Source organism: Eschrichtius robustus, chromosome 11 (genome assembly GCF_028021215.1).
Source record: "Eschrichtius robustus isolate mEscRob2 chromosome 11, mEscRob2.pri, whole genome shotgun sequence".
NCBI classification, from domain to species: Eukaryota; Metazoa; Chordata; class Mammalia; order Artiodactyla; family Eschrichtiidae; genus Eschrichtius; species Eschrichtius robustus.
The window spans coordinates 46589101-46604528 of record NC_090834.1 but is presented as its reverse complement, the minus strand read 5'-3'; the positions used below and the strand labels follow the sequence as shown (position 1 = coordinate 46604528).

The following is a 15428-nucleotide window of genomic DNA, read 5'->3' as shown; positions in this document are numbered from 1 at the left end:
AGGGAATTCCTTATTATCCTTATTTAAACACACATATGAAGATGAAACACCTTTGCCACACAGAATAAGTATACCAAACACATATTCTTCAAAAGTAGAATAATGTTCTCTTTATTGCTAGTTTTTTTTTTTTTTAAGACTTGATTTTAATGCATTTTTTTAATCTTTGATTTTGCTGTTTACGTCATTCCCTGGTTTAAAATGCTGCATTGTCTCCCCAGCATTTTCAGGATCAAGAGCAAATAGCACACTCATTACTCTGTGATTGGAACACAGCTTGTCTCACTTTGTTTTATATTTAAAATTTTATTAACTGTTCATTTTTCAAATAATAAAATAAGTCATCTATTAGCTTTCTAATGTTAAAATGCAAAATTTACAAAGAAAACAGTATCTACTGAAACCATTCTCAAATAACCGTCTCTTCAAAGGAACTACTGTCCTCAGTTTGAGGTATTTCCATCATGTTGACATTCATATATAGAATTTAACTCACACAAAGTACCAACCAATGTTTAAATATAAACATTTATTTAACACAATATTCCTGTGAGGTAAGTACTTTTATTATCTCTCTTGTATAGAACGTTTGCTTGGGTGGAGTAGGAGGTGAAGATTTGGAGAGGTGACCTGAGGCTGTTTCATGTGTGGCACCAAGGGTCATGATGAGGGTGAATTTTATTGAGTGATGAGTTGGAGAGTTTTGATCAGACTTAGGTTTTATTTATTTATTTATTTTTGGCCACGTGTCTTGCGGGATCTTAGTTCCCTGACCAGGGATCAAACCCATGCCCTCTGTGTGGAAGCCCAGTGTCCTAACCACTGGACCACCAGGGAATTCCCCAGACTTACGTTATAAAGGGATCATTCTGGCTAAGGAGTTAGGAATGGTCTTTGAATGGAAGAATAAAATAAAGAAATGAAATAGAACACAAACTATCTTCTTGTCTTTCAGGAAACTACACTCTGAGAGTTGATTGTACCCCACTTATGTACAGCTTGGTATACAACCTAACAAAGGAGGTAAAAATAATTACATGGAATTTTAAGTTCTACAAATGATGTTTTCTTGAGGTGGCATTATTATGTTAAACATCTGTGTTGTTTTATAACTTTTGCCCATTTCTCCCACACCAATCTGAGGCGGTCTATGGAGAGCATTGCGTCTACCATCTCCATTTGAAAATGAGAAAACTGAGCCCGAAAAGCATTAGCCGCTAGAGTCACACAACTTGTTCAAGTAGCTGAACCAGGACTTGGTCCTGTGGTTTAACTCCCTAATTTTAAAACTGGTTTTTACTCTTTAATATAATGATACCAATTAATTTAGGACTCTGGAAGAGTTGACATTTCTAACCGATTGAGAAAGAGAATGTGTAAAAAACCAGGTGCTGACTCCTGGGACAGAGACTGGGTAAGACCATGTACCCAATTCCTGATTTCCTGCTGTGGGCTTCAGTCCACTGAGCTAAAGTTATCTTAATTCTGACAGCAGCACAACATACTGAACCTGGCGGAGAGCTGGTGCCTGAATTTCTATAGGACCGATAGGCAACTCTTCATTTTAATTCTCCTGCCCCATAAAGCCACCGTTCCTAAAGTTAGTCATAAGGAATATTTTGCATGGCAGATTTTTGCTGTTACTGCTAATTACCTGATTTGAACTGGAAAGGATAAAAAGACTTGCTTATTTAACAGAATTACCAATTGAAATGTAATTACCAGGAAAGACAATTATTTCCCTCACATAGGGATTTTAAATAGATCCTAAACATATTGTTAAGCTTTGGTTTCCCAAGCATGGAATTTAATTTATTAACGTCTCCAGTAGGAATAGAAAAGTTTAATTTGGCACTAATCTATTCATATTGTTACTTAAGAGCTCTGTCAGGTGCCTGCAGTTTTACAATTCCCATGAAGTGTATACAAAATTAAATATCTGAAACACTGTGTCTCGGAGAATCCCCACCATTTATGTAATTTGAGGTCAATGCTAAGGAAGCTTGGCAGTTATATTTGTTTACCAGGTAGATTGGTGGCACCCTGTGACAAATGCAAAAACACTACTTTCTAGGTCAGGTTTGAAATTATATGATGCTTGGCAGTTTTGGATTTTTTAAATTCTGTTTTCGTTTGGGGAAGATGATTCGCGGTATTTCAAATTTTAGTGATAAACTGTGACTTTAGTAATATATTTCTAAATACATTATTTCAAATTCATATTACTTAAAATAAATGGAGTGGTACTGTCCCTTGTATCAAAGTTTTGTGTAAATTTGTAAGCTTGAGTGAAATTATTTTGTTGCTTTATGTATTGGTATTTTATGACTTAAGATGCTGACATAACTTCTCTCTCCCCAAGTTTATATACATTTATCTGTGTTCCCATCGACCTTTGCACATCCATCTATTATAGCACCTAGCACATGAATTCCACATTTTTATTTATAGTTCCCACTAGTAGATGGTGTGTAATTTGTATTATTAAACTTTGTATGGCTGACATCTACAAAAAGTCTTCCACAGAATAGGTAGCCTGTAAAATCTTTTGAGTTGAACCTGTTAAAAAATAGAGCATAGGGCTTCCCTGGTGGCACAGTGGTTGAGAATCTGCCTGCCAATGCAGGGGACACGGGTTCGAGCCCTGGTCTGGGAAGATCCCACATGCCACGGAGCAACTGGGCCCGTGAGCCACAATTACTGAGCCTGCGCGTCTGGAGCCTGTGCTCCGCAACAAGAGAGGCCGCGATGGTGAGAGGCCCGCGCACCGCGATGAAGAGTGGTCCCCACTTGCCGCCACTAGAGAGGGCCCTCGCACAGAAACGAAGACTCAACACAGTCATAAATAAATAAATAAATAAATAAAAGAAGGTGAATTTCTTTAAAAAAAAAAAAAAAATAGAGCATAGGACTTTTCTTAAATAAAAAATAAAAACTTTTTATACCATATATTATTCAGTTACAGTTTAGTGAGTATTAGTTACAGTTTAGTGTGCTAAACGTTTTGGCATAACATTTAATGCTCTGAGTTTAGCATTCAATAGTAGGGCATATTGTACTCCCTTAGAATTCTCATCTGTAAAATCTGAAAATGTATTGAAAGCCCTGTGTTTAACACAATTACAATAAATACTCAAATAATTAAATAAAATATTAGTGCATTTGTTTTGTTATGTATTATTTAATGACAAACTTGTTATGTATTATTTGACAAACTTGTTGGCACAAAGCAATATTTTAAAAAAACCAAAAAACCAAATAAACAAACCTTCCCTTAACCAGCTTGCTTCTTTTCATTTTTTTTTATAAGTGGAGGAGGAATGTGTTTTTGAGAGTAGCCTCCCTTAATTTGGAAAAATAGACCAAAAAAAAAAAAAAAAAATCTTACAGTGTGACCATTCGTCTGAATACAATGGCTTGGTAATAATTTGGTATAGCTTTCTTTTCCATACACTCCATGTATTTTTTTTATAATAGGTGCATTATATATAATAACATGAGCATTTTCCCATATTGTCAGAAACTCACTGTTGTAATTCTTAATGACTGCTAATGTATGAATTGCATTCCTTATTTTCCTGAATATAATTTGGCTACTCATTCCCTGGTTAATAGATGTTTAGGTTTTAAAACATCTGATTTATAAGTATTCTCTCTCTTTTTTTTTTTTCCTTTTAACTTGTGTAGCTCCAAAGTCCTGATGAAGGTTTTGAAGGCAAATCCCTTTTTGAGAGCTGGAATGAAAAAAGCCCTTCACCCGAATTCAGTGGCTTGCCCAGGTAAACAAAGAAAACTGTTTACTGAATTCACTATGAAATTGTGTTGAAAATAAAAGGGTAGTTTCTTTCAACAAATAATAAAAATTTAATTTAAAATTCTCTGATATCTGTTAAAGAAAAAGTGATGCTTAGGTTTACAAATAAAATTGTTACCCAAAAACTGGGTTTGCCTCCTGGTGGGTGTCAGCCAAATGGCACAACCAAGCCAAAGAGTGGTAGAAGGAAGGATGTATTACTTGCAGCAAGTAAGGAGAGTACTGGGGATCTTTTCCAAAGCAGTGTCTCCCTGGACAGCAAAATGGGGGAAGTTTCAAGTTAAGGGTACATACATATTCATGAGAGGGTTTGAGCAGAGGAGAATTCAGTATAGAATTGGGGCAAAGTTTGACAGAGTCCAAGCTTTAGTTGATTGAGTTCAGAAAGGGTCAACATCATCATTCCTTAGGTTTCAGCTGATCTGGGGGTTGAGTACTCAAGGGGATCCAAATTCTGCAAAACAGCTCAAAAATGTTCTTCAGGCTAATCTTTACCATTGTAGCAGAACTGGGAGTCTTTACAACTGATTTATTATCTTTGCTATTGTTACCTCTCTTGCCTGATAAGTCATTTGTTCCTAAATTCTCTTGCTGCCTTAAGATCATTAATTACTGAGACCTGTTCAAGGATAAGCATTGTGGCCAGGCCTTTACCACAAAATGGCTTAGGCCAAAAATGAGTTGTCTTATGTCAAGAAAGCCATGCCTAGTTCTCTTTCTCCAGGGACCCCCTACCCTATCTGCTTACAAAATATTGCTGTGTCTTTTGAAATTAAATCTGTAGGCCATCAAAATATGGTTCGCTTTTGAATAGGTAATATATACACATGGCACTTAAGTCTGTCCTCTCATCACTGTATAAATATTCTTTTTTCTGAACATTATACGGTTAACAAGTGTTTTGTTAACTGCATAATGTTCTAAGAAGAATATAGGCATCATTTCAGGTTTAGTTGTGTCTTCACAAGCACGGGAAGAGGAATAAATATCTCAGTAGTTTGAGATTAAAGATAACAGTACGAATAATTTAAAATTTTAAGGATGGGAATTAAATCTGAGTTATCTGAAAATTTTCTGATTCTTTTAACTTTATCATGTACAACAAATATAGGTAATAAAAAAAGTTAGTGAAGGAAAATATTTTCCAACTTCAATAATCTTTTTCTAAAAAAGCAACATACAATTGTGATATTGTGATTCATAATAAGAAGTGCATATTTGGTCCTCCTGATCTCTTACAGAGCTCCTAAACCCCTGGAATTTTCTAAGTGATGAGAGGGACAAAGGTGTCTTTTGTTATGTTAATGAGGTGACACGTACCCCACTTAAGGTGGGGGATGGTTGCCAGGAGAACCAACCAAGTGATTTGAGGGTTGGAACTTTCAGTCTGACCCTCAACCTCCCAGGAAGGGAGAGAGCCTGGAGGTTGACTCAGTCACCAGTGTCCAATGACTTAATTGATCATGACTATGGAATGAGGCTTTCATAAAACCCCAAAAGAGTTGGGTTTGGGGAGCTTCTTGGTTGGTGAACACGTGGAGGTGCTAGAAGAGTCCGGCGAGCCCGGACAGGGCGTGGAAGTTCTGATCCCTTTCCCATACCTCACCCTATGCATCTCTTCCATCTGGCTGTTCTTGAGTTATAACCTTTCATAATAAATTGATGATCTAGTAAGTAAATGTTTCTCTGGGTTCTATGAGCATCTCTAGCAAACCCAAGGAGGGGCTCGTGGGAACCTCCCATCTACATCCAGTTGGTCAGGAGCACTGGTGGTGTTTGTGTGTGGGGGGTGACAGTCTCTTGGGACTGAGCCCTTAATGTGTGGAACCTGACCCTATCTCTGGATGGACAATGTCAGAATTGAGTTGAATTGTAGAATACCCAGCTGATGGCCTGGAGAATCACTTGTTGGTGTGGGGAACTGCCCCCCGACAACACACACACAAACAGGTTGGAATTGGATCCAGAAACCCAAAAGAACAATGGTCACCTCTCCCTAAAACAGTCTTATGGAAGTAGATATTTTGTGATCAGAATTGACATTCCCCCCCCCCTTTTTTTTTTGCTGCTTATATCTAAAATATATCCAAGGCAATATATCTAAAAATTATATTTATAGTATTGAGTGGAGATTAGTTTAATTAATTTTGATCTGTACTCAGTGAAGAAGTTACTCAAATAATCCTGTATTTTATCCCTAAAAGGATTAGCAAATTAGGATCTGGTAATGATTTTGAAGTGTTCTTCCAAAGACTTGGAATTGCTTCAGGCAGAGCACGGTACACTAAAGATTGGGTAAGTCTATCAGTAAGTTCTTCATGGTTAGTTATGAATATATTTTAGCTAAACAAATAATTCTGGATCAAAAAAAGTGACTTAAGCACCGTGCTTGTTCCATCTCTGATTCTGTTCAGCAAATTGAAATTCTTTCAGTATTTTAATTGGTTTCTTCTGATATCGATCTGCATGTTTGTAAATAATATGCTTCTACTGCTACTTCTTTCTTTGTCAGTTTTAGGTATTATCCATTTACTTCTTACTAGGAAAGCTAGGCATTCAGTTCTCTTATATCACTTCTTCTCCCAACCCCCAAATGCTTTCCCTCATGGCATTTTTTCAATATATAGTTGTGCTACCCTTGTTGATTAGAAGACATGTTTTTCCTCCGTGTATCCATACTTAACTCACCTCAAACTCTTAGTATATTCAAACACATCAGGTGAACTGGCTGAGTCCATTTTCCCCGCTGGGGCTCTTCTGCTTCTCTGGGTTCCCTGGTTATTCTTTCTGCCTGTGGCACAGCTCTTGGCTGTGAAATTTTCCTTCACTAAGAAATCTGAGAGTATCTTCATTTCACTCGTATTTTGGATTTTCTGTTTCCCAGACTTTTCTTCCTTTTTCTTATTTACTCTCCACGTTTTTGGGAACACATCCTTCAGGCACTTCTTGAAAAGGGTGAATGACAGCTAAACACCTTGCATGTCTGTTATACTACACAAAATTCTTCAATAATTTGACTGGGCACAAAATTTTGCTTGAAAATTCTGTACCCTTAGAACTGTGAACTCATTGCTTCATTGCCTGTTGAGAGATGTTGTTTGTTCCTTGATCTCTTTCTTTTATATTTTATTTATTTATTTATTTGGTTGTACCAGGTCTTAGCTGCAGCATGCATGTGGGATCTAGTTCCCTGACCAGGGATCAAACCCCGGGCCCGCTGCATTGGGAGTGCAGAGTCTTATACACTGTGCCACCAGGGAAGTCCCTTGTTCCTTGATCTCTTGCCTCTGTTTTTTTTTTTGTTTTTTTTTTAATAAATTCATTCATTCATTTATTTATTTATTTATTTATTTATGATTTTTGGCTGCATTGGGTCTTTGCTGCTGTGCGCGGGCTTTCTCTAGTTGTGACGAGCGGGGGCTACTTTTCATTGTGGTGCGCCGGCTTCTCATTGCCATGGCTTCTCTTGTTGCGGAGCACGAGCTCTAGGCACACAGGCTTCAGTAGTTGTGGCTCACGGGCTCTAGAGCGCAGGCTCAGTAGTTGTGCTGCACGGGCTTAGTTGCTTCGTGGCATGTGGGATCTTCCCAGACCAGGAATCGAACTTGTGTCCCCTGCATTGGCAGGCAGATTCTTAACCACTGCGCCACCAGGGAAGTCCCGCCTCTGGTTTTTTTTAAAGGAAGATTTTAGTATCTTCTCTTTATGGCTGTGTTGCCCTTGGTGTACATGTGTATTATGCCATTTTTAATACGCTGAGCTGGGAACAAAGTGGACTCTTTGTTCTGGAAACCTATGTATTGTAGTTGGAGGAAATGTTTTTTTCTTTGATTATTCCCTCTTTCCTCTTTCTCAAACCATTATTAATTTGTTTAGCATCTGTAGCATTATTTTCCAATGTCTTTATCTGTTTTTTTGTGTTCTTATCTGTGTCTTTTTCTACATTCTGGGATATTTTTCTCAACTCTGCCATTCATTCATTCTTTTTTATTGTTTCCCTCCATTCCCCGTAGTACCTCCTTACTGTGGGTTGATTTTATTTTAGTTTGTGTGCTTGGTCTGTATCTTTCAAGTTAAAGCCTTTCTTCAAATGCCTGGCCCTCTTTGGCAATGTATCTTATTTGGGAGTGAGACCATAAAAAGCTGATTGAAGCCCTGTACGCAGGGGTGGTGCTTGTTGTAGGGGGAGCTTCACAAAAGAGGGATTGAGAATGCGTGTTCTTGTTGCTTCATTGGGAGCCAACTAACGCTGAGTATCTATAGGTCTTTTGTCTTGGGCTAGTTATTCTCCCCAGACAGAAAATCTTTATAATCTCTTACCATTGGGGTTGGTGATGAGGGTAGATGTTAATATTATCTACATTTTACTTATGAGAAAACTACAGCAAAGAAAGGTTAATAACTTTTGGGTTAATAACCTCCCAGAGTTATTTGGTAATAAGCCATGAAGCCTGGATTCAAACTCTGGCAGGCTAATTCCAGAGTCCACTCTCAACACACCACTATATAAAGTGTTCTGTTATATCAGTAAAAAAAAAAAAAAAAAATGAATAAATAGGTAAGCATCTAAACGATGGGCAAAAGGCATAAATCAGCAACTCGGAATTTGAAAAGTTGTTCTCTCTTGCCTTTTGTGTATGTTCTTGTTTTTCTATACCCGTCTGAGCATTACTTCTTTACTTAGTGAGATTTTGGATCTACTACTGAAACCCTCACTGTTCACTCTTCACTTGTCAGCACACTGCTTGTCAGAAAGTTATTCATGGAATTTCAGTCATTAAACGATTTGCAGCATTGCCCTATATAATATTGTATCATGCTTATTTCCTTGCTTCTAATGATTCTCTGTCTTCTTAAATTATTTTCACTCAAATGCAACATTATCTTGTCTTTACTTCGAAACATTTCTGTTACATCTCCTGTTTTCTTAAAGGCAAGAATGTTAGGTTTTATCCAAGGTAATTTTCATAGTATTGTTTATGTTATATACACATACTTTTTAACTGGTGAAAACCTGGGGTGGGTTTTAATATTATATTAACCCTTTAGTAAGTGGCTTATTGAGGTACTTAAATACTTTCCTTTATTCATTGCTGACAGAAACAGTCTTACTAATATTAACAGTATCTATGATACTATGCATTTTGTATAAGTTATCTCACGAGAGATATATTTTGTTTTTTGGGTTGTTTTTGTAGGCAACAAACAAATTCAGCAGCTATCCACTGTATCACAGTGTCTATGAAACATATGAATTAGTGGAAAAGTTTTATGATCCAGCTTTTAAGTATCACCTTGCTGTGGCCCAGGTTCGAGGAGGAATCGTCTTCGAACTAGCCAATTCCATAGTGCTCCCTTTTGACTGTCGAGATTATGCTGTCGTTTTAAGAAAGTATGCTGATAAAATCTACAATATTTCAATGAAACATCCACAAGAAATGAAAACATACAGTGTGTCATTTGGTATGATACCCTTCCTTTTTCAAAATTCACAGTCTGTTTGTTTCTATTAATCTCTAAAATGTAATGATCTACCTTAGGCCCATTTATTATTAATTGCTATTCCATATGATCAAATATTTTATGCATATAAATATATCGTCCATTTCATTGATGCCTGTCTTGCAATATACAAAATATAAATACCTTGTTAAATACAAAAGAGAACAACCTTCTATATTGTTCCCTTTGCTTGAACTATAGAACAATACCATTAGGTCCTCATTTCTATTTCAGAATCACTATTTTCTGCAGTGAAGAATTTTACAGAAATTGCTTCTAACTTCAGTGAGAGACTCCAAGACTTGGACAAAAACAAGTACGTTGTATATATATAGATATAAGTTATGCATGTAATAGATATAATGAAAAAGAAATACTAGCTGACATCTTTGTTGTTGAAGTATCTTTGGAAAGTTTTTTTCTGCTTTCTTTCTCTTCATTCTAACAGGGCTATACAGGGCTGCCATATCCCTCAAAGAGATATTTTTGACATTCTGAGTGGCACATGTGCTGTTGAGAAATGCTGGTACCTTCTTTACTACCAACCGAGTGGTAGTTACAAAATTTCCACCTTAACATTGAAGGTCCTCCACTGTGTGTCCCCATCTTTTTCCAGTTTTATCTCCTGTTCTTTCAACATCTGTAAATCATACTTCAACCAAGCTCTCCTATTCCCAAAACACACCTTCTTCCTCCCTTTTCTTAATGTCATTACCCACACAAAGAGTTCCTAATCTCCACTTCCACCTGGAAAAATTCTGTATATCCAGACTAGCAAATAAGGTAAAGCCATTAGTTTTTTTTCAGATGTTAAGCATTTGGGATTAATTCTTGTAAAATCACAAAAGTAAAACATAATATGAACAAAATTTTAAGACTGGCGAAAAAGAGAATGTTAGGGACAATTTTTTTAAAGGTAGAATTTTGAGAGTGAATATCTACTCTATATTAAAAATATTGTGACGATACAAATATCAAATCCTTGGAGACTGATGCAAGAATACATAGAAAGACAAAGAGCAGACAGAACAAAAAATAGACCAGTGATATATAAGGATGTATTTGTAATGAAGGATACATTAAAGTCAAATGAGAAAGAAAGGTATTCAACAATAATATTGTATAAGCTCTTTCAGGAATTGATAAAAAAGTGAATTCAAAATCTCACTTCACATTCTATGCAAAAATAAACAACAGGGATAGAAGAAATTTTTAGTAAAAATTGAAATATCTTGGAAGTGAGATTCCAAGTTTAGAAATAACAATGCAATCAGATTTGAGAATATTAAAATGGTTAATAATATGGAAACTGATACTCCAAATCAAAGATAAAAGACTGGAAAAACTCTTTTCCAGAAAATATGGACAGGGGTAATATAGATATAATAAAAATACTTTTTTTTGAAAATTGATAAGAAAATCAAAAGAACAAAGTTGGAAATACTGGCACTAGACAAGAGAAATCATTCAAAAAGAAGATACCACCTGTGCAGAAACAGATAAAAAAAATTCAAATTTACTAATATTCAAAAATACAAATGAAAATCATGTAGTATTCAATTTACTAATAATTCAAAAATACAAATGAAAATCATGTCATACTATTTTCATACCAAATGAGTAGCAATTTAAAATTTGTATGTACACATTGCTTCAGGCAGTACACTGAAGCAAATGCTCTCATGTTTTTCTGATAGCATTGTGAATTGCTTTAAACTATTAAAAAGCATAAATACATATTGTTAAAGTTTCTAGGGCCATGACAGGGTTCTTACACTTTGCCATAGTATTTCTATTTCTTGAATTTTTTTCTTCAGGAAAGAGTCTCAAATTTGAGGGAATAAAATGGCTTCTCAGAGAAAGTTACAAATTATAATACCAGATAATTCAAAACAGCCTTAATACCTATGAGGACAGAAATTACTAAACAATCAGATGTCCACCCATTTAAACATTTTGTAAAGATTAACACTGATGGTTATAAAGGAAATATAATAAGATATTTGTAATAAAATGTTAAGCAAACAAAAAGGTCATAAAATTGTACATATACAATATTTTATTGAATATAGAGAAAATCTTACAGAAAACCAATTAGTATAATAATCGTGTTATTCTTGGGTGAATAGGAAGATTTTTTGTCTTATACTTTACAATTCTTTCCGAATTTTTTATATGAGTAAAAAAATCAACAATTATAAATAAATTTTAGAGATATGCCAAACACCATATAGTCTATTAAGCTGATTTTCTATCATTAAATAAATGACGCTTCTTCCTTGTGGAGAACTGCTGTTGGCATGGTATGGTAATCCAGGACACTGAGCTTTCACCTCCTTGAGTATTTCTGTATTTGTCTTACCATCTCTAAATGATAGTTAAGGTACAGTTTGTGTCTCTATATTATGTTTACATATCCTGAAACACCTGGAGCCGTGCTTTGTACATAATATGAGTAAATGCTGGCTAAAGTAAATTAAAGTGGATGTTGAGTTTCTCAACCAAAACTTTGAAATGTGAGGAAGAGACACTTCTTGAATCCTGCTTTTCTTAAATCAATCCCTTAACCCATCAAAGGATATAGTGTTGACTCCTTGGTACTTTTATGCTCACATAGTATTCAACCTCAAGACCTACCTCCTCCAGCCCTAGGGAGGCCAGCCTGCTTCTGGTGGAAATAGATCCTGTTTACGTACGTCTGGTGCTGTGAGCATTTACCTCCCAGGGATATTTCAGATTGAACCCTGCTCTGTACAAGGAACATCCAAATGGGGTGTGTGCGTAACCACATGAATTTTTGTGTTTGTAGCAATGCTTTATGAATTTGGTTCGGAAACCTGTAACGTCTTATTGAAATTATGGTTCATTCAATTGCCGCCTTTGTTAGTTTATGTGAACTGCTCACAGGTAAAGTGTATGCCCAGTTTACCTTTATACTATCGTAAAACCCGAGTTCTTGATGCTAAATAAATGAAAGTTGAAACTAGCTCAAATCCAAACTGTGGGGCCTTTAATTAGTCTGTCTTCCTGTTGTCAACATAGTGCAGTTGAAGGAATAGTACTGAGCTACTATTCACTCTAAAACTTTCTAGTTGTGAACCTGGGCAAGTCATTTATCTACTGAATCTATGTCACCTGTGGAACAGGGCTATTATCCTGCATAACTTGGAGGACTGCTCTGAAGATTAAAAAGAATAAATTTTGTAAACTTTCAGAATAGTAATGGGCACATTGTTTTATTATTAAATCTAAAAAATAACAAAACTAAGATAATTAAATTTTTATATAAAGTAATTTATGATTCCTTATGGTAATGGTTATTTCTCATTAGTTAATTAAATTATGACAGACTTAATAGGTTGAATTTAATAACGTTGTTGCCCTACTCCAGGCTTGCTGGTAAATTTTCAGTTGTATTGGGTCATTTTTATTACAGTAACGCTGTCCCACACACTTTGGAATGTGAGCTCTGTGAAAGCCAAAAGTGTCTGATACATAGCAGGCATTCAAATATTGTTGAAAGGGTGAAATAAGCACCACCCCTTTTGTTCATGATAGGTTTATCTTTAAAAATAATAATAAAAATATTATTAGCTGTCATTTGGTAAATATATATAATTCCCCAGGTACCCTACTAAACATTAATAGACTATTCCATTTCAATATTGAAATGACTTCTATGAACAGATTATTATGAGACTTAAGATGAAAAAAAGTCTTGCCTATATTTGAATACCTAGGTTTATCAATTAATTATTTCAATATAAATAAAAATTACTATATTTTTTTTCCATGGGCACATTGAACTTTTTCAGTCCTTTTATAAGCCTCAGCAGAGTAGTATTTTGTAGGATTTTAAAAAATGTAACTATGCATGCTACTGTTCTTAATTTGCATGTTATAGGAATTTAAAATATATTAGCTGTGTTTAGTTTTGTTTTGAATTTTTTTTGCTGGGTAGTGCACATATTTTCATGAAGCTACAACTGTATTCCTTTCCTTTTCTAGCCCAATATTATTAAGAATTATGAATGATCAACTTATGTTTTTGGAACGAGCATTTATTGATCCTTTAGGATTACCAGACAGGCCTTTTTATAGGTAAGGATAAAAATGTGACTCTTAATATTTTAATATAATTTTTTTCTTATTTTTTGCTCTGTGGGAAAAATATAGTTGATTTCTTGCAAGCATATAAAAAATTCCAAAATATATGTAGTAAATGATAAATATATTACTTATTTATATAATGTAATATGATTACTACAGATCTTTATTTTATTATCTTTTTTGTTTCTGTATATAAAAGAGTATATGTTCATTGCAGGAAATTTAGAAAACCCAGGAAGTCAGAAGTAGAAAATAAAAATCTCCCCAACTCTACCTGTCAGATATAAAATCATGTTTGTCCTTTGGTAATACATAATTTTAGCCCCTCTCATTTTATTTTGAATATATGTGTATTTATGCATATACATAAGGCATAATAAATATATATTTATTTACTCTACCTCTTAATGTTGACATTTAGTTTTCTTCTAATTTTTGACAATCACAATTATTTCTGATAAACACCAACTATCCCCAGGTTGATCTTACTAAGTATTCAGAAAGAATTAGATCATTGACCAGCCAGAAACGACCTCATCTTTCTGTTTAGGGATTATCTATGAAAGAATTGGAATTGGGCGTAAGGGCATCATCCAAACAGGGTGAATGGATTCCCCTTAGTGGCATAATCATGTTCCTTTCCTTCTTTACCTCTTTACTGTGGAACTTGTCCTTCTCTTCCAGGGCTGTTACATGCACTGGCTTAGCTCCTTCAGTAAAACATCACCTTCTTCCTAGGTCATGTTGAATGTTATAAAACTGTTTTTAATGATTCTTCATGCTTGACGCTAGGTATTATAACATGACTTCTTTTTTAAATAGGAGAAAAACACAATGATAGGTTGTCTGGTCACAAATGAAACCCTATAATCACAGTTGTGCTACATTTCAGAGGATAGAGTGGTATTTTGAAGTGATCACTTCTTGCAGTGTGCCTTGAGAGTGATCACTTCATCTCCCAGGCCTCAACTTCCTCCTCTTTGAAATGATAATATCAACTCTGTAGAGTTTATTTTCAAGGATTAGAAAAATGATAGGTAAATAATTTAATGCCAAGCGTGATCCATAGTAGGTGACAAGCTGTTGTTGCTTTCGTTGTCATCATTTTTGTTGCTCTGAGCCACTTTACGTCATCTGTCTAAAGTCAAAATATAATTAATTGCCACATATTTCATAGACTAGTCTTTGGAGATTGAACTTGTAAATTTAGTTGACAAGTGCCAATTAGAATTCTACAATCCATGAATTGTAGAATGTCCCTGTTTTTTCCCTTGTATATGTAATTCGAGCAACTGATAGCAAACTATTTTTATCAACAGACATGTCATCTATGCTCCAAGCAGCCACAACAAGTATATGGGGGAGTCATTCCCGGGGATCTTCGATGCTCTGTTTGATATTGAAAGCAAGGTGGATCCTTCCAAGGCCTGGGAAGAAGTGAAGAGACACATTTCTATTGCAGCCTTCACTGTGCAGGCTGCAGCAGGGACTCTGAGAGAAGTAGCCTAAGAAGTTTCTTTGGGGAACACATTGAATTAGTATGATGTATCACTCAGAAAGAATCATGTTGGATGTACTGATAAACTGAAAAATAAAGTTGTGTACATATATATACATATATAGATACAGATAGATACATATATCCACCTTGGCATTCTTTTTTCTTCTCCATATAGATCGAATAAGAAAGATGGATGATTTTTATTCTGTAATTATAGAAGGTCATTCTGAAGTTGGACTAAGTGTTGAAATTAAGAAGAGAGTAAAATTTTAATACACTTACGTGGCATTATCAGAGAATCATGTCTAATTCAGCACTTACAAAACTACTCCTGTCACTGCACATGTAGAAAACATCAGTTTGTTATTTGTTGTGTATTTTTAGAATTTTTATAAATAAAATTGTACCATGTATATTTTTCTAGGACTTGATTTTATCACTCACCTTTGACATTTCATCCATGTATTATTGTGGCTGTAGGTCATTAGATTCCACTGACAC

General features: G+C 35.1%; 1 protein-coding gene across 3 annotated transcripts in view; it reads left to right on the top strand.

The window, feature by feature from the left end:
• Positions 1–15058, top strand: part of LOC137771532 (glutamate carboxypeptidase 2) — a 59201-nt gene extending 44143 nt beyond the window's left edge. The window contains exons 13-19 of one of the 3 annotated variants that reach the window (XM_068554996.1): positions 956–1023; positions 3688–3779; positions 6019–6109; positions 9124–9277; positions 9551–9632; positions 13325–13417; positions 14746–15058. In XM_068554996.1, the coding sequence (XP_068411097.1) occupies positions 956–1023; positions 3688–3779; positions 6019–6109; positions 9124–9277; positions 9551–9632; positions 13325–13417; positions 14746–14935 (770 nt within the window). In that variant the 3' untranslated portion in view covers positions 14936–15058. Of the gene's footprint in view, positions 1–955; positions 1024–3687; positions 3780–6018; positions 6110–9012; positions 9278–9550; positions 9633–11933; positions 12232–13324; positions 13418–14745 lie in introns of those variants that run through there. The other 2 variants (XM_068554995.1, XM_068554997.1) reach the window with 2 other exon arrangements.
• The last annotated feature ends 370 nt before the right edge of the window (positions 15059–15428 follow it).